Raw genomic sequence first — 20,089 nt, 5'->3', positions numbered from 1 at the left:
TTTTTTTAATAAAGAAATATATAACGTGTTATATGTTATTGCGTTGGTGCAAAGAAATATTATCTTCTTTCACTACTGTAATAATGCACAGAAGCAGAAATACAACAGCTTGAACGATGATGAACAGCAACCTGGAGACTAAGGATGGTAGAAGTTGCTGAAGCTGGCGTATTGACACTAACAACTTTGTAAGTGAAAGAGCACTTTTATACCCATTGTTTTATTTTTCAGTCTTTAAAAGTTGTTATTAGAATTTGTACGCCTTAGGTAGTGAAATTGCAACTTTTACTTTGTTCGTCTACTAGTCGTTGAGGCGCTGTTGTGAAATTGCTTTTTGCTTCTTCCCTATACGTGTCAGACTTCGGTGAGATGCAGGGGGAGTGAAATCGATTTCTTGAATCATGAAGTTACAACTTCTTTTCTGTTCTTCTTCTTCTTGACACTTTTTCTTTTACCAAGAATTGTTGAATGCAAGAATTCAATGAATCCCAGAGGACGAATTCAACTGAAAATCGAAAGATCAAGATTCAGGTATATATGTGGCTGGTCTTTTTTTGGGGTTTTCTTGAAAATGTTCCGTTATTCGCCGCGTGTGGTTTTGAATTTTTTCTTGAAGTTTTGCGTGGAGATTCCACCAATCCTTAGCTTTTAATTCCTTATATTATTCGCGTCTTGCTTTCAGGGAGGCCTCGAATATGAACCCACTTTCTTGTTTTTATTTCTGTTATGTAGGGTTTGCAATTGCGAGTACATTGTGCCGCATGGTTTCATGGTCGGATGAAATAACAGGTTCTCTTTTTTTGTTTAGTTTTTTTTTTCCCATGTTTTCTTGTGGAGACGTTAAATCTTAGAAATATCCACATACGAATTGCTGCTGTTTACAAGACTTTACGCCATTATCTCTAATTTTTCTTTTGAAAGGATGTTCACTGTCGTTTCTGCTTTTCATTTCCCTGTTTTCGTGGATGTGTTTTTCTATTATTTTCATCTTTGATTAAAGAAAACTTTGCGGTCGACAAATTGTTGTGAATTAGATATGGTTCTTTTTTTCTCTTTCTGGTTGCAGTGAATTAAATATGATATTGCTGGTGCCTTGTGGTTCTATTACAAAAATGAAGGAAATATTCTATTGTCAGGCTCCAGTGCCTCTACAACTTCTGGGAAAAATGAAGAAGATGGCACTTTCATTGTATCCCCAGGTGACTTATTACCTTAATTTATATTTTTCAATCTTTCTTAAAGCTTATCGTATGTATCTGATTCATAATTTGTGAAATCTGAAAGCCAATTTACAATTGAATTGTACATTTTGCACTTGTTCTTGCAGTCATGTTTGTGACGTTTTGCCAATTTCACTTATTCTTAATGCTAATCAATGGTTAGGCTAGCACTAAAACCATGTTCTATGGGCCGACTGCCATTGATTGTGGATGAAGTTGGCTCTTGGCAAATTTGTTAGATTATATATAGATTATAGCTCTCGAAATGATTTTATTGTTGAAGAATTTCAGTCCTCCACCTGTGATTTTTCATGGTCATCGAGGTCTTGTTTTCTATGTACTTGATTATATAGACATGTTTACTAGCCTTCTCTCTTATTGATGACCTAATGCTTCTAGCTCTTATATGAATATTTGGTGATTGTGTTCTTTATTTAAACTGGTGGCAAGGTGTGCAGGCCGTGGATTGGTTTGTAATCTTGGTGTTTGGCTGATCTTCCCATGATTGGGATGGGAAAGAATAGAAGTTTTAACAACATATAACTGCTGGTCTTTAATGCTTCCATGTCTCTTTGCGATTGTATATGGTACTACAATTTCTTTCTACGTCCGAGGCTAATTTTACAGAATGGCTCAGCAGACTGTTTGAGTTTGAATTAGTTGAGGATTCCCTTGTTTTGGAGAGCGATGGACAATCATGATTTCTCTTCGGATTAGCTGCATTAGAGCGCCTGATAATATTCACAGGATGCAGAAGTTTTCTCATCGTGGGACATTGCTGGGAAGCCGGTTAGCACCATTATCCACTTATGGCCATCTAAAACATTAAAGGTAAGAGAAACATCACTTTGCATCACCTAATCTGATAACAACTAGTAGCTGCACAACTGCCACAAATAATGATTCTGTAGTTTCTTCTTTTGTTTTTCTCTTATAATCTTGAAGAACATTTTTTATTGGTAGTATTGGAGAAATTACCTTATGAATGTGCTTAATTTGTTTGATTGGTAATCTAGATAGAAAATCTGTTTGCCTAACATTGAACCTAAGTAATATTATTTCATTCTCTGTTTTCATTGGGCACGTACTGTGGGCAAAGAATAACGGAAAAGCTCTTGTCTATCTATCGAATTTTAGATGTTGATTTTTCATAGAAAGAAATCTGCACTTCTTGAAATTCGATAATTTCTGACTCTTTGTTGCAAGATTTTTACTTTTGATGTTTCTTTTCTAAAGTTCGAAAACTTACAACAAACTGCAAACCCAAGTTCGGGGAGTTTTATCTTCAACTACTTAAAGCAAAAATCAAACAACCATTGTCTATATATGTTGAGTTTGTCAATTATATCATGGTGATGGTCTTACAACTACTCTAAGGTAATGGGAACCTCATGTAGTGACAGCTTGACTTTAATCAACATATGTGTCACTTTCTGAGCCATAAGTAAGTTTTTATTTCCTACTATTACCCTTGTTACCATCAGTTTCAGCCTATCTCCTAACTTTATATGTATGTGTATATATTGGACTGTAAGGGCCATGTGTATGTTGTCTTTCAATTTGAGTTTATATCGTGAAGTGCTTTTGCCATGTTGTTTATGCCTTTCGACTGGAGAATGCTATGAGCAATGATTTCAGTCATAGGCGGACACTGTGGCACCCAATGATTTTCATATCTCAGTTTCTTTAATTCTGTCTTAATGCATACTATATGATATGAAGGCAATATCTGTTCTTTCTTTCGGCGACTCATAACACATATAGCATGCAATTACAGAAGGCTATCAACTTACATGAGAAATTGTTTTTCGATACTATGTGTAACATGCATTTATTTGATTGTATAAGTGAAGCATGTGAGTGAGTATAGGTGATCTACACTCGTTTATTATAAGGCTGAGGGATGGAATCTAAATTTGGTTTGTCAATGTTGTGCGAACTAAAGTAATCTCATATTCTTAAAAATTGTGTGGAATCAAAAGGATTGAGTAGGAAATTTAAATACTAAACTGAAACACACATGAGCTACAAAAAGTATGTATTTTGACAATATTGAGAGCTTAATGGTGGCCGGTGTGGCTATATTTTTCTCTTTCTATTTTTCTAACTGAAAAGTAAGTCATGTTTTCTATTCATTCTTCTCTGTTAATTTTTTTGCCATAATTGAAAGTCAAGATAAAGGTGAAACCATTGCTTTTATACTTTGTAAACTTCAAAAACCTAAAGCTCTGTCTGGTTTCTGTGAAAAGTTCAACGTTATCATCGTTGTAATTTGGAAGATGATAGGAATTGCAATTTTTGGGGCATATTAGAATATGATGATGCAATTGGAGAGTTGAGTGTTAAATTGAAGAACGAACCTCCATTTGTTTTTGTAAATTTATCTTGGTTTATTCGTTGTGTTGGGTTTTGTTCATGGTCTTGCGTTGGAGTTTTTTGATGTCATTTATTTATCATTTTGTGTAATTATACACAAACATCACGTTTATTCATGTTGTTGACATCTTCGACTTTGCAGGTGTATCACATAAAATTTTGTTGGAAAATCTTTATTGTTCAATCATGTACTGTCTTATTTGTGAACTTTGATAATGGAACACTATATCAAAATATAGGATGGTTGTCTACATGCCAATTTTTATTTTTTCCCACCAAGATTTGGTAGTTGGTACGTCTTTGTCAATATATATAATTTGCAAAATTGTGAAACGATTTTAAAGAACATGGAGTTTTGGTAACTATAATAGTCTCATACATGAGAAATCATATGATTTGCATTTGAGGAATTAACTATAGTCTATATGTTACAAATTTATTTTAACTTATCAAATGCTTTTGTTTTCTAAAATAGTGAATTTACTACAAGTTTTTTACTTGCATATGCATGAATTTTGTCCAATTGCTCGTATGAAAAAATGTTCTTCCACCATCAACTCTTTTGTTTTCAAATCAACATTGATTAGATTGCACAATTTATTTATTTTTTTTTTAAAAAATCTCTATATATTTGTATCTATAAATATATAAGTAATGAAGTATAAAATCTATGTAATAATTGTTTTTCTGTAAGTGCATGATATGGTCGCATATTTAGACCTCCAAGAAAAACCATATTTTATTGTTGTTGTAATGAAACTAAATATAATAGCTTTTATAATCGTAAAAAGTACTTCAAAATCATTCATTTGATTAAATGGATGAAATATCACATTTGTATTAAATTTTTTATAAGTTTTTGAAGACGCTAATTAACAAGAGACATTATTAACTATATTAACATTTGCCAGTATAAATATACACCTATTTGAAAAATAAATTAATTAAATTGGCATGTAGACAACCGTTCAATATTTTAGTATATGATGTTTTATTATTGATGTTTACAAGTAAAATAAGTTGTGGTTTGTACAATAAAGATTTTCTAGCAAACTTTGTTGTGGGGCACGTGCAAACTTCATCTGTCAATAACATGAATAAATATGGTGTTGTGTAAAATTTATACAAAATTTTAAATTTATGACAACGAAAAATTTCTAAAAAGCAAATCTTGGAACATAACATAACACAAGAATAATTGAGAATAAATTTGCAACATCAGTGGAGAATTGTTCTCCAGTTTAGGCTTCAACTCTCCAACTTGCGTCCGTAGTATTCTCTAAGGCCTCAAAAGATTGTATTCCCTCTCTTTCTAAATTATAATAGCGAGAACATAGAGCTTTAATAATAGAAATCGGGGGACTTTTGGTTTTTGAAGTTTACAAAGGGAAAATGCAATGGCATTAAACTTTACTTGATTTTCAGATATGAGAAAAAATTGACATGGAGGAAACAAATAGGAACATGGACTTATTATTCAGTAAGAAAAGTGAGAGAGAAATCTGTAGTTACATAGGTTATCATTTGGTTTTAAATGTTGTCAAGGTGCATCCTTTGAGCCAGCCAATGTGTGTTTAGTTTAGTATTTAAGTTTCTTACAACAATCTTTTGAACGCCCATACAACTCTTAGGAACATGAGGTTATTCAAGTAAGCACATATTGCAAACCAAATAAAGACTCTAAACACCTCAGCCTTCATGGACGAGTATGTAGAGAGATTGCATGTTTTTCTCATTATTTTTTATTTTTATTTTTACAGGTTGACATCAGATCGAAAGATTGCGATTGGAAGTCGACATACTTGAGGGAAATGGCTTTCCGTATAACACCTGACGCTATTGAAGACGATCTCAAGTCTCAACACAAGAGCTTTTCCTAATTGTACGCACCAGTATCCACCTGATGAGTTCAAGTGATTCTGAATACAGAGGCTCTCGATGACAAATGAGGAGTCTTGCCTACTGTAAATTAGAATATTTTGTTAGTATTTTATAGCTTTTCTGATATTAAAAGTTAGGCGCCTTAGAAAGATGTAAAAGAAAGGTTTTTCCAAGAAAATGCAATCCCACATTCCTGGTTGAGATGAAATTTTAATTTCCCATCCAATCTTTTTTGCCTGGCTGCCAAGAGGTCTTTAAATTCCATGAAATTGCAAAGGCACTAATTTCCTGTATAAGTCAACTATTCCATGCGGACGGCACACTAATTCTTTGCATCAATTCCAAATTTCCACATAAAATGCTATTAAGCCAAAAGCAGACAAGAAAATCAGGTCAACTTGCTCCATTAAACATTCAAATTTAAGAAAGGACTCACACAAGAGAAACTTGTCTATTTCCTCTTAATTTTCTCTATTCTTTCCATCTTCTTTTTGTCACTGCACCACACTGGCAACGTCCTCCCCTTTGAAACCACACATATACATAAACTTCTCATCTTCGAAAATATATGAAATATGAGAATTACAAGGAGTGAGTTCGTGTAACAAAGTCCACATGCTGTGGAATAAGCGAGAAATACCTAAAGAATTATGTGTTTTCCTTCTTTTTAGAGCATATGAGTTGATTCTGATCAGAACATATATTCTCACATTTGTGATCTTCTTTTCAATTTCTATACCAAACAGAAGAAAGTATATATTTCAATCATCTTCCTCCAAACTTGGTACAGTAGATATACATCACATCTTGGCCTCAAACAAATGGGTGTTAAAACTGCTTTCTTGCATCGAAATTTGGATGAACAAAGATACATGTGTCAACCTTGTGGTGTTGTTAATAACAAACAAATCACTTTATGGATTAAAACAATCTCCTAGACAATGGAATAAGAAATTTGATCATTTCATTCATTCTTCAAAATTCCAAAATAGCGTATATGGTCCTTGTCTGTACTTTAAATACGATAACCACGTCCCTCTCTTTCTTGTACTCAATGTGGATGACATGTTGAATGTCAGTTCTAGCATAAGCATGATTGAATGTTTTCAAAAGAATTTATGCAAAAATTTTGAAATGAAAAATCTAGGTAATTCCAGGAAAAAATTGGGATTGACTATGGAAAGGGATATAAAAGATTCTACGATTTTCTTAAACCAAATATTTTATGTAAAATCTGTGCTTGAAAAATTTTCTATGTCAAACTCAAAATCTTCTCTATTCCTTTGACTGCTCATTTTCAACTATGTAAAGACCAAATTCCAAAAACAGATTATGAGAAAGAATACATGAAAAATATTTCTTATTCAAATGCAATTGGTTCTGTCATGTATCTTCTAGTTAGTACTAAACCTGATATTGCATATATTGTTAGTTGTTTGATTAGATATATGTCGAATCCAGGTCTTGCTCATTAGGAAGCTCTTAAATGGCTTTTGAGATATTTGAATGACTCTATTAGTTCTAGTATTAATTCTCTAAATGCTTTGAAGGTGCAAAATTAGTTGGCTATGTGGATTCCAAATATGCAAATGATAGGGATAGTAAGAAAATCAACTACCTCTTATGTGTTTACTTTGTGTGGAGCATGCATTACCTAGAAATCACAACTTCAACACATTTTTCGACTTTCTAATACTAAAGCTGAATATATTGTCACAACTGAAGCTTTTAGAAAAGTTATTTGGCTTGAAGGATTATTAAAAGAATCATCTGAAGATAAAGAAGACCGCAAGCAATCAGGATCGGAATCAGAAAAAAAACAGCTTCTCCAAACTGATGAAAAAATAAGGTGACAGCAAAAGAAGTCAAGAGATTTGACCAAATCACACGTGTCAACAATGAAGCGACACTTGGCAGATGAATGCCATGCAGACGTGAAAACATCGTTTCAAGTCCGGACAATTTGGTTATAAATATAACCCCTCCCCCCTTTTATTCGTAGGCCCTCAACAATCTTCATATGTTGAAGTAGAGGCACTTGTAATTTGTTTTTCTTTCTTTAGTTATATAAAAGTTTGATTTAGCATAAGAAGGGATACATGCCACCTGTGAGTTCTCTTATTTATCTTTATGCACTTGCCACCTTCATTCTTGTTTCTATTATGGTTAGCCTAATGCAATGTTAAATTACTGCTGCTAAATTATTCAACTATAACGGAGATAACATGGCTATATATATTTATATATATAAAATAAATAAAAAAAGAGTGTTTTTCATTACTTATGAAAATAAGGAGAAATTGAAAAACTATAAAGATAAGACACTTTGTGTCGTTATTTTAAATTATGGGTATGAACGAGGTCGACCTTGCCATCACTGTCTGGTTTTGCCGTTCTTTGGCGATTGTTCTTGGGCCTTAGTGTGGTATCTTCTGACTAAAATTCAATACCCATTAGTTTAAATTAATGTAAAAGGTTCCTAATTTAATCTTCTCTCATGTTATTCGATTCTTTTTATATTTGTCATAATCGAAAAATATTCTTTTGCTACATTCCACCTTCATGGTCGATTTTCTCAACCGCCTACATGGTCGCATTTATTTTATTTTCTCTTATGCATTCCGCCTACATGATCGGTTCTTCATACCGCTTTATGGTCGGATTTAAATTTTGTTTTGAGTTTTCCTCCATGACCTTCGGTCATGGCTATATGGTATCAGTACCATAACTCTACTAAGGAATACATCTTTATACCATCTAAATGAAGTTAATGTCTTACATTTTAGATTCTGTAGTAGTGTTCGAATATTTTCACTATTATCTGACCATCTACTTGTAAAATGTTCAACAATGTTTATAGCTAATGTATAAACTACTTTCTCTTTTCTAATATATTATTTTCAATTTTTACTATATTTAATATTTCATCTTTATCAGCTTGGCTGAGATAATTATCCCACCATCTCTTTAACTGACCAGTGAATCCTGCTATGATCATTTAGCAATAGCCTTTTTGAAATTATTATTTCCTTTAAAGATAGTAATATGCATCATCCTTCTATGTATAGTATTATAAATTTGTCTTTCTGTAAATCCATCAATGTTCCATTCATAAATTTGTTTTCCATTATAACTATTTTGGTCGAATATCTCTTGTTCTTCATAAAGAACATCTTGGGTGTTGGTTTAGGATAATAAAATTTTATTGGCATTGGTTTCCTATCGAATTTTTCTAATTTGTTAATTTCTTCCATGAATTCATTTTTATAATTCTGAGGATCTACGTCATTATTTAGAGTATTTAATTGAAGAGTTTTAAATTTTTGATTCAGTAACTTTTTTAGGTCTCTTATAGGTTTTAAATTAAAAACCTTAGTAGGGATATTTGCTTCCAAAAATTCACTTTTATAGGGAGGGCTGACAATATATTTCTTCCTATGCCAGAATGCATTGGGATGTTCATCACATATTTATAGTTCAAATTTATTTTGGATCATTTTAATCTTTCTTTGTAATTATGATTTTTAAGTAGTTCATTTATTTGTAATAAATTTATTTATTTCTTGATAAAGCATATTTGGTTGGTCTTAGATATTATTAAATCTTTTATTTCATTTATAATCATGTTTATTGGTTGGGTGATAAATTCAAATTTTATTATTTCATTATCAAAGGTTCCTAGTATACCTTTGAAGCTAATTGGAACCTGCATCCAGGAAGGATTAAATTTATGCAATGAAATTAGACTAAACAGACAAATTAAAAGACAAAATTTAACAAGAGAAAAGCCAATTAGGGATAATATATTTTTAAAAAATATCCAATACAAAAAATAAATTAACTAAAATTATTTTAGAAATAAAATAATGTATTTTGATTTTAAAAACTTATAAGTAATATTAAATCACATGTAAAATATGTATGATAATTGCATTTGATGTTATAGTTCTTTTTACATATATATTGATGAATATTGTATTTTTTATCACATACTTTTTCAACAAAATATAACAAATATAAAAAATTAATAAAAAAATAATAATAATAGAGATAATTTTGTCAATTCAAAAAGGATAAAAGCTGAAAATGCGTCAAAAAAAGTTATCCCATTTGCATGTCATGCGCGTGTAGATAACTCTCCATTTTTTTTTTACATATACAGAAAGAGTATTTTTTGCAAGGTTTATAATTAAATATGCACTTTTTTTACTATTAAGTTAACACGGGTAAATATGTAACAATTTTTTCATTTCACAAGGGGAACCATATGCAATTTTTCGTTTTTGTTGCTAGTGAAGTAATCAAGTTATTGATATATCGAGTTTGATTATTTTTATCTATAAATTTAAATTAAGTGTGATGTTATACTATTTATTAACAGTAATAAATTTATATGTACATATATATTTTTTGTATAATATTTTTAAAAATTTAGACTCACACTAGTCATACAAATTACAATGTATAAGTACAAAGTTATAAGAAAAAAATACTTTTAAATATTTTTTTTACTGCTCTATATTTCCTCGCATTTAAATTAGCAAAAGAAAAAAGTTAATTATTAACATTATTTTTTTTTTGGTTTAAAAGTAAATATGATACACAGTAAAAATTGTATAGCTAATATAATCATGAGATTTAAATTTAATTTTTTGTTTGATAGATTTCAAATTTCACTCGATTTCGATTCGATCATAAAATAAAAATATCAAATTATTTAAACTATATAATATAATTAATATTCATTCAAACATATTCAATTCAAATGTATTTTTAAAATTCAATAATAATTTATATAAAATTAATAATAATACATTCGACTCGATTAAAATTTTAATTATGTTGAGATGAAGAAGTGCTATTTACCAAAAAATGCGTAATCATTCCCATTAATAAGAAAAAGACATCACGCGAAAAGCGCGTGCCTGTGGATAGCTGCCCATTGACAGGGCTAACCCGCCCCAACGAAACTACTACCCCACGGCTTTGCCCCCACTTCTCAGTAAAACACCCCCACCGCCGTCTGCCTCTTCCTTGTATATAAAGCAAACAAGATTCTACCTCCTAGGGTTTCTCACTTTCTCTGTCTACCATCCTCAACCTCTTCCTTTCACTCAGCGGAGTGTGCAAATGGCGCAGTCGCTGGAGCTTTTGTTGATTCAATTCCTGATGCCGGACAACGACGCTCGGCGGCAGGCGGAGGATCAAATTAAGCGGTTGGCGAAGGATCCACAGGTGGTGCCTTCCCTAATACACCACCTCCGCACAGCCAAGACCCCGAATGTCCGCCAACTCGCCGCTGTTCTCCTCCGGAAGAAGATCACCGGGCACTGGGGAAAGTTATCACCGCAGCTCCGCCAGCTAGTCAAACAGTCACTCATTGAAAGTATTACTGTGGAACACAGGTTCGGCTTTCGCTAATATTTTAGTGTTTCGGTGCCAATTTCACTGTGTAGTTTATATTCTTTGAAGAAATTTCTGCTGGTTCGTTAGTTAGCTACCATGTCAGAGTGTTGGACGAAAAGTATTCCGGTTGAAAGATAATTATAATTAGCCTATTTGGAATTGGTTCCTTCTGAATTTTGAACGTTTTGTTAAAGTTTGCTCTAAAGCCCGGTTTTCATGCTCGAGAGGCGGTTCCTCTCCTTTGTTAATTTCTTAATGGTTTTCCTCCCTAGGAACTTTGCAACTCATCATTTTTTGAGTATTTGTTTGAGCAGTTTTCGTTTTCAGTAGCTTGCAATGACCCTGGTCTATCTGGCCTCTTTCAGTTATTGACCCTATGTCATATCTGGCCTCTTGCAATGTCAATCTAACAAAGAATTTTTATTTAAAAAAAATAAAATAATGGTGGCTATGTCTATCAACCAATTCAAATCATAGTAGATTGGTGGAAAAAGTTTGTACATTTCCTGTATTCCTTCAAAGTCTCGGAGTTCTGATGCTTTTGTGAAACCATTTGTGCTTCAAGTTAGATTGTATGCGGTGTTACTGTCTGGCACTATTTTCTTGGTTTGGGTTATGATAATGAGAATGATTCATGTCTTACCATTTTGACAGTCCTCCGGTGAGGCGAGCTAGTGCAAATGTGGTTAGTATCATCGCAAAATATGCTGTCCCGGCTGGAGAATGGCCTGATTTGTTGCCATTTCTATTCCAATGTAGTCAAAGCGCACAAGAAGAGCATAGAGAAGTAAGTCATAAACTCTCTGGTTATCAAGCAGAAGTCCTTCTAAACTCCTTTATTCGTTTTGAGCTATTTTCATGTTTAGTAGTTTTTGGTTGGGTTACCCATTAACTGTCCAACTGAATGTTTCCTTTAGTACTTTTTTAAGAGATAATTGTTCTCTTGGAAGTCAATCCAACAGTGTGAAAACCTTGTTCAAGCTATACCCACTGCATAAAACAAGATGTGAAGATTGTATAGAAATCATATGTAACAGTATTTACGCACTAAAGGAGTGACATTACATCAGTTCAGATTGAAAGCACAAAATTGGCTCATTTTCATGCAGCACTTTCCTGTTCCTAATACTTCTGAGAATGTATTCTTCCATTCTTTTACCATTATGATTAACAGGTTTTGCAACTTCTCAGACTGTCATTTCCTTTTCCTTTTTGCTGATTGGTGATTCTATTTCTCCCTGCACTTCTCCTAAGTAAAGACATTATGACGCGAGCCAAAATGCTTTCTTCATCTTCATTGGAGACTGTCTGAAGTTGATCAAACTTCTTATGCTTTTAACACTTCGACATAGATCTCTACCATCACTTCCCTGCATTTATTGAGAATGTGCCCATATGTGTTGACGCAACAACTCCTTGATCCACGTTTTTAAATAGATTTACATGCCTTTGAACTTCGATTTTTGATGAGCTTGTGCGCCTAATCTAGCGTTCTCATTTTTTGCTGTGTTTTTTATCTTTATCTTCATATGCTTGCCAACTGTAACAAGCTAAAGAATTGTTTGTTCTTAGGTGGCATTGATACTCTTCAGCTCATTGACAGAAACTATTGGGAATTCATTTCGGCCGTACTTTGCAGATTTGCAATCTCTGCTACTGAAGTGCCTACAAGATGAGACCAGTAATCGTGTTAGAGTTGCTGCTCTCAAGTAATGTTTTGCCTCAAGTGTTTTCTGACAATGTTAATTCTTTTAAATAACTGAGCAAGGTGCTTACCCATCTGCTTTTTGGTGTAACAGGGCAGTTGGTTCTTTTCTAGAGTTCACTCATGACGAGGCAGAAGTAGTGAGTTACTATTTTCTCACTGTTGAACGTTTATAGATTTAATTGTAGTACAAACTAACAACTGCATGTTATGGAAAAAGGGGCAATAAGCTAGAATTTGGTACATAATCAATGATTTTAGTCATCATTTTCATGGTGGTCATGCCAATTGGAAGCATGGCTGGTAACTAGAGAGACTTGTAGAACCCTTGTGTAACATGTAATGAATGCAAGCTCTGGCACTCCTTTTAGAGAACTTTTGTGATTTAGTTGCTCCTTTCTATCTTTTGGTGCTACTTCTATTTGGTTGGCTTGTGCGCTTGATTTTCTCTAGTTTGAGTAGTATGTAATATATGGCATACATTAGTCGTGTATCACCATAAACGAGATCTAGTTCTCTATTTTAACTCTGGAATCCCAAATCACAGACCAAGCATTTCAACATCCTCTAAAGAGAGAAAATAATTGCGGTCACAAAGCTTAGTTAGATCCCAAATGGTTTTCTATTTTAGAGTCTTCAATGTGTTCTCGTAACAGTTTAATTTTCATAAGAATTAGAAGTTCTATTTATCTGTTACTGTCCGTTGGTATGGTTTCAAATTTTGCTTCAGGCTTCTGACCATATTAATACGATCACTGGACATTATTGTTTTGGCAAAACAGAAGCATGATTTGCTTGTTTTTGCCACATATCCACTAACAAAGATATGATCCAAAATGGCTAGTTGTACTGGGTGATTAGCTGGCCTGGCCTGTGTAGTCAGTGGTCACATACTTTCTTTGAGATATTGTCCTAGATGACTTCTTATGGCTGATGTTCGTATTTACAGATCAAGTTCAGAGAGTTTATTCCCAGCATTTTGAATGTATCGAGGCAATGCCTTGCTTCTGGTGAAGAGGATGTTGCTGTCATTGCCTTCGAGATATTTGATGAGTTAATCGAGTCCCCTGCTCCTCTTCTTGGGGAGTCTGTAAAAGCCATAGTTCAATTTTCTCTTGAAGTTTGTGCTAGTCCGAATCTGGAATCTAATACACGCCATCAGGTCACCAGCAGCATCTGTGATAGTTTTAACCAATTTTACTATTCTACTCACTGGGGCCATGCTTATTTTTTTGTTTCTTATAGAAGTGTTTATGCCTGACATCTTGCTTGCTTCTTCCATGTTAGGCGATTCAAATAATTTCATGGCTTGCAAAATATAAATCAAGTTCGCTCAAAAAGTATAAGCTGGTTGGACCGATCCTGCAAATTATGTGCCCTTTACTTGCAGAATCAACTAACCGGGATGAGGATGATGATCTTGCACCTGACCGAGCTGCTGCAGAAGTTATTGATACGATGGCTTTGAATCTGCCAAAGCAAGTATTTCCGCCTGTTTTTGAATTTGCTTCCTTAAGCAGTCAGAATGCCAATCCGAAGTTCAGGGAAGCTTCAGTTACAGCTTTAGGTGTTATTTCGGAGGGTTGTTTGGAGTTGATGAAAGACAAACTGGAACCTGTTCTTCATATTACTTTGGGGGCTCTTAGAGATCCTGAACAAATGGTACGAGGGGCTGCGTCCTTTGCTCTTGGTCAATTCGCTGAGCATCTACAGCCTGAAATTGTATCTCACCATGAAAGTGTTCTTCCATGTATTTTGAATGCTCTAGAGGATACATCTGATGAAGTCAAGGTAAACACATGATACAAATTTCAACAGGTCTAATTCCATGCTCTATCTACTTAAATATCACAATAGGTTCCTTTTTTTTTATTTCACAGGAGAAGTCTTATTATGCATTGGCAGCATTTTGTGAGAACATGGGTGAAGAAATTCTTCCTTTTCTAGATCCTTTGATGGGAAAACTACTTGGCGCCCTCCAAAGTAGCCCACGTAATTTGCAGGAGACGTGCATGGTACGGTACTTGTGCATTTGCAATTAGTGTTCCAAATTGGTAAAGTTGTCATCATTATCAACATTTTGGCTTGCTGTTATTTTAGTCTGCAATCGGTTCAGTGGCATCTGCTGCAGAACAAGCTTTTGTTCCATATGCTGAAAGGGTTCTCGAGTTGATGAAAATCTTTATGGTACTTACTAATGATGAGGACCTTCGGTCACGAGCAAGGGCTACCGAGTTGGCGGGAATAGTTGCAATGTCTGTTGGGAGGTTAAGAATGGAACCAATTTTGCCTGCCTTCGTCGAAGCTGCAATATCTGTATTATCTCTATCACTTTCTACTAACTAGAAATTATCAACTTGGATTCTTTTATTAAGGCATTTGCTATCTCAGGGTTTTGTGTTGGAGTTTAGTGAGCTTCGAGAGTACACTCATGGATTCTTCAGCAATGTGGCCGAACTTTTAGAAGATGGGTTCACTCAGGTATTTTCTTTTTCCATGCATCTGACCTTCATGTGCATAGAGATCTAATATCTAAAAATATGTATTGCATGTTGAAACAGTACCTTCCACATGTAGTTCCTCTGGCCTTTTCGTCCTGCAACCTTGATGATGGCTCTGCTGTGGATATTGATGATTCTGATGAGGATGAAAATGTCAATGGTTTTGGTGGTGTCTCATCTGATGACGAAGCACATGATGAACCAAGAGTTCGTAATATTAGTGTAAGAACAGGTGTTTTGGATGAAAAAGCAGCTGCTACTCAAGCCCTTGGCTTATTTGCTCTGCACACAAAGAGCTCCTACGCACCGTATCCTTTGTGATTTGTTCTGCATGTAGTTAGGTATGTATTGGCTGCAAGATATTAACATTCATCATAGTTGGTTGCCTTAATTTGAACTTAAGGTACATAGAGGAGACTCTGAAGATTCTAGTTAGGCACTCGACATACTTTCACGAGGATGTTCGTCTTCAGGCTATAATTTCACTGAAATGTAAGTGACAGTACTTGTAATGTAATTGTCAGTCATGCAGATAATGATTCTATATGGGTTTGGTTGAGTTTCATGCTTGACACCTCTGTCTGCAGTTTTGATTTTTGGTATGTTTATTTTGCTGCATATTCAACTGCTTGCAGTTTTTTATATTTGTGAAAATGCACCAGAGTTGCATATGCTGACAATTGGATGCTTAACACCAGATCATGCCTTTATGCAAATCTCCTTGAACTTGAAGATTGCAGGCACATTTTTTTTTTAATATTTTCTGTTGTAATAACACTGTCAGTTTCATGTGAAATATCTGTTCACGACAGTCTGACTGTGACAATAATGTGATATTTTTTTAGTTGCAATAGGTTCCTATTAGAATTTGTGGCTTTATCTGTTCAGATCTTCCAGATTTTGGACAGTCAATTATGTTTGCTTTTTTATTCAGGTTTGGACTATAGAGTTGTATTCGATTGTGATTTTCATAAATGGTACTTGAGCTTCTTCAGGATATCTTATTCCTGTGTCTAAGCTTTATTATTCTCTTGCTTTTTAGAAACCGTTCTTTTATTGATGCTCTGATATAATTAACTGTCCAACGAGTGTCTGCTATTATGGAATTGTTGGGCTTACTTAGTTATTTGTGATTGCCAGATATTTTGACAGCCATACGAGCAGTTTTCCAGAATCATAATGTGAGTGCTGAAGAACTATTCTAAGCGTACTTTCATTTTTCACTTATCTATGTAGAAAATGGGCTTTTGATGGATGAACAAGTTTTTTCATGCTCTGATTGTTGTAATGTATAATGCAACCTATATTTATGTTTGACTGATGAGTTACTTTTTCGTGTTGCTTCTATTTTAATCGTCTAATCAGTTTCCAGTTTCAGAGGTTCAATAATTTCATTTCGTCTTGGGCAAATCTCCATTGTAGATTTTATTAGAGGATAATGAATTGAATTGTTTTTGCAGGAAGGAATTACAAAGATTAAAGAGGTTCTTGGTGAGAATAGTTATTCCAGTCACCACTTATAAATTCACGATATGTCTATGCTAAACTTAAGAGGAAATTTGTTTTTGTTTCTTCATCTACAGATACTGTGATGAATATTTATATAAAGACAATGTCTGAAGATGATGACAAGGAAGTTGTTGCTCAAGCCTGCATGAGCATTGCCGACATCACCAATGATTTTGGATATATGGCTGTTGAGCCTTGTATGTTGTCAACATGATTTTATCGTTTTTATGTCTTGTTGAACATGTATTCCGGTCTGAAGAAACTTATAAGGTGCTTTTACTTTTCTCTGCATTTCAACTTCAGACATGCCTCGCCTTGTTGAAGCCACTTTGGTACTGCTTAGAGAGGAATCTAGTTGTCAGTTGATAGAATCGGACAGTGAGATAGATGACGATGATAAGGAGCATGATGAAGTGCTCATGGACGCAGTGTCTGACCTCCTTCCAGCATTTGCAAAGGTAATGGGTGCCCAATTCGCTCCAATATTCTCAAAGCTGTTTGAGCCTCTGATGAAATTTGCGGTTAGTAATCTGCTGCTCAAGCCACTATGTGAAGTAAATCCCTGCTTGCATTTTGTTTATTTTTAAAGGTCCCTGGAATTGGCTATTACAGAAACAATCACGCCCACCACAAGACAGGACAATGGTTGTTGCAACCCTTGCAGAAGTTGCTCAGCATATGGGTGCTCCAATTGCTGGCTATGTTGATGTAAGCTTTTAGGAAAAAAGCAATGCTTCTCTTTATTTTTCTCATTTTGATCTGAAATTCATTTGCTAGAGACTGGCTCCTATGTTTCAGGCTGTGATGCATCTTGTACTCAAAGAATTAGGATCCCCTGAGGCAACCAATCGAAGAAATGCTGCATTTTGTGTGGGTGAGCTGTGCAAAAATGGTGGCAACTCAGTTCTGAAGTATCCTTCTATATGTCAAAACGCTCATTTGGTTCTGTTATTTTTGCAATATGCATGCAGAAAATTTTAATGCAGTACTGATAAATGTTGAGTTTTTAATTAAATGAAGTATCTGTGTTACATGATCACAACTCTATTAAAACAAAATTTAAGGTTTTGGATTGGATTTTCAATCTGTTCCTATCTAAGTGACACAGTAGATCATTATCTATTTGTATTTAGCCACGTCCCTATACATCTATACTCTCAGGGTTGTGTCTTTTGCTGGGTACGCTTCAAATCGACTGACACTTCGTCTTAGTCTTACCTTCTTGGCCGCTCCAAGATTGATTTATTCTCTTTTGTTCTCTCTCTAAGATTGCTTGTGCTCCTTATATTTAAAATAGATACTATGCTGATGTTTTACCTCGCCTTTATCCATTATTTGGGGAATCTGAGCCAGATAATGCGGTGAGGGACAATGCCGCTGGTGCAGTGGCAAGGATGATAATGGCTCACCCAGAGTCCATTCCACTTAACCAGGTTGGTATTCTAGTTTATCATGCACTAAGTTTTATCTTTCTATTTTGTCGTTGTAGTAGGTTGACTCACTCTATTTGGCAGGTGCTACCTGTTTTGCTGCAAGTGCTTCCATTGAAAGAGGATTACGAAGAATCTACATCAGTATATGGATGCATATGTAATCTAGTTTTATCATCTAATGCTCAGGTACTTGCATCATTTTGGGCCAAAGTTTCTTTATTCATGTTCACTTGGGACTGTGTATTCTGTAGTTATCTTAATCTTTGAAAATAGTTAGTATCTTGAGGCATTATATTCCTTCCAACTTTGGGGTGATTTGCTTTCTGGATTTGCAGATACTGTCTTTGGTCCCACAGCTGGTTAATATATTTGCGCAAGTCGCTGTGTCACCCGTTGAAACTCCTGAAGTTAAGGTGCATATAGGCAGAGCATTCTCTCACCTGATATCACTTTATGGTCATCAAATGCAGCCTCTTTTGGGCAACCTTCCACCTGCACATGCCAATGCTCTAGCAGCAATTGCACCTAAGAGTTGAGACATATGCAACCCTGTGGAATTCGTACTTGGTTTTATGCTCCTTCTGGTCGGTCTCCAATGTTGTTAATCCCATTAAATGGGATGATTGCGAGAATTAGTTTGGAAAGCGAGGTATGGAATTTATTAGTTGATATAATGCATATTTTTGAATTACATCGAGGAAATGCATCTTAGTTTATGTGCATGCATACCAACAAACATTTTGAGAGCTTTGGTGTCCTGAACTTTGAGGATACTATTCTTGGGAATTGTTAACCTCATTGTTATCATTTCTTACTTTGTTTGTAAACCTTTGACTGCTTCCTTAATTGTTATCCCATAGTTAACTTAATGGGACTATTTATCTTAAAATTGTCGTGCAATATCACTGTATTTGTTTGGTTCCTGATTGGGTTCACCATATTGCATGTTCAGTAGTTGATTTCCTCTACAACTTTAACGTGATATGTTGTGGAAAATCTTGTTCTATTTTGCCTATTTTATGGCCAGTTCATAGTTTTGTTCCCTCTCATTAGTTTACACAAACGAAGTCTTTCTTATGACCTCAATTCCTGTAAGTTCTCACAAGGGTCAGGTCCGTAAATTGTGTTATCTTGTCCTGCTTATGACCTCAACTGAAAACCAGCTTCCATACCCAACTACCCTGGCATGTATCCGATATAATAACCAGGAAGATTTGAATTGGGCAACATTTTTGTTGCAATAATCTCAAATTATACTTATATCATAATTTGTAATTTCTGAAAGTTGATCATGTCTTAATTTTCTTCTCGCAGGTTTTACTTTTGGTTCCTCTCTGCTGCTGTCTCCGGTTTTCCAGTTTGGGGATGTAGCGTTCCCTCAATTTTGGTGTGTATTCTTTGGTATTTATCTATCTTATTCTTTGAATGTTTGTAAGGCTTGTTTGCTGCTATTCATTTATTACTTCACAAGTCAGCCCAAATAGCTTAGAAGGAATGTAGTGGGTGTTTTTATGCTATAATATTTATCACATACACAATCGAGTGTGTATATTTGGTTTTGCTTATTGGATATTTTCTTGTTATCTCAAGGTGTTATTAAAATTAACATGATAGCATCATATATATACATATCCAATAGCTATTAACGAACTTGGGAAAAGTCTGTTTTTGCTGTTCTGCAATTGACTGGTGCAGCTGTGTATCGTATGATTCTTTTGTCTCCCAGTACAATTTTATCCACACTTCTGGTTGGCATTTCCAGTCTAATTTACTGGCGCCTGATGGGATTCAGTCTTTCCAATAGTCAGGTTTCTCGGGGAAGGATTGATGCAAAATTTTGGTGGTCTTTTGTCTGTTGTGTTATATTTTATCGGTAGGTGATGGTTGCTGACTTTTCGGATTGGATACAAGTTCCCTTAGTAGTAGAAAGCATAGGCCTTTTGTCTGTAGATTCTTGACCCAGGGAAAATTGGTTTTCCAGGTTAATACCAAAAGCAAATTCATACCTCTTTTTACTTTTCTGAGTTGAGATGTACCACAAAATCCCATCTGGATATA

At 34.5% G+C, this 20,089-nt stretch overlaps 1 protein-coding gene and 1 long non-coding RNA gene across 8 annotated transcripts; both read left to right on the top strand.

The window, feature by feature from the left end:
• Positions 278 to 5,595, top strand: LOC105169134. 5 transcript variants are annotated; one of them, XR_002287539.1, is made up of 5 exons: positions 278 to 531; positions 733 to 789; positions 1,067 to 1,199; positions 1,679 to 2,051; positions 5,357 to 5,595. It is a non-coding gene; the product is annotated as an uncharacterized LOC105169134 (long non-coding RNA). The 5 variants fall into 5 exon arrangements; XR_848388.2 differs by having other exon boundaries at positions 1,671 to 2,051; XR_848387.2 differs by having other exon boundaries at positions 279 to 531; positions 1,137 to 1,199.
• Positions 10,444 to 19,614, top strand: LOC105169132 (importin-4). 3 transcript variants are annotated; one of them, XM_020695984.1, is made up of 21 exons: positions 10,447 to 10,882; positions 11,538 to 11,670; positions 12,456 to 12,592; positions 12,683 to 12,728; positions 13,538 to 13,750; positions 13,876 to 14,379; positions 14,469 to 14,603; positions 14,689 to 14,904; positions 14,980 to 15,069; positions 15,150 to 15,397; positions 15,493 to 15,581; positions 16,230 to 16,270; positions 16,550 to 16,580; positions 16,673 to 16,795; positions 16,902 to 17,056; positions 17,211 to 17,306; positions 17,397 to 17,509; positions 17,896 to 18,031; positions 18,113 to 18,217; positions 18,367 to 18,680; positions 19,346 to 19,614. In XM_020695984.1, exons 1-20 carry the CDS (start codon positions 10,608 to 10,610, stop codon positions 18,565 to 18,567), a joined length of 3,087 nt encoding a protein of 1,028 aa, XP_020551643.1. In that variant the 5' UTR covers positions 10,447 to 10,607; the 3' UTR covers positions 18,568 to 18,680; positions 19,346 to 19,614. The 3 variants fall into 3 exon arrangements, with proteins under 3 accessions (XP_011087739.1, XP_020551643.1, XP_011087737.1); XM_011089435.2 differs by having other exon boundaries at positions 10,449 to 10,882; positions 16,902 to 17,119; XM_011089437.2 differs by lacking the exons at positions 17,896 to 18,031; positions 18,113 to 18,217; positions 18,367 to 18,680; positions 19,346 to 19,614 and having other exon boundaries at positions 10,444 to 10,882; positions 17,188 to 17,306; positions 17,397 to 17,477.

This window comes from Sesamum indicum, linkage group LG8, assembly GCF_000512975.1.
Source record: "Sesamum indicum cultivar Zhongzhi No. 13 linkage group LG8, S_indicum_v1.0, whole genome shotgun sequence".
NCBI lineage: Eukaryota > Viridiplantae > Streptophyta > Magnoliopsida > Lamiales > Pedaliaceae > Sesamum > Sesamum indicum.
This window is presented reverse-complemented; position numbering and strand designations above follow the sequence as displayed.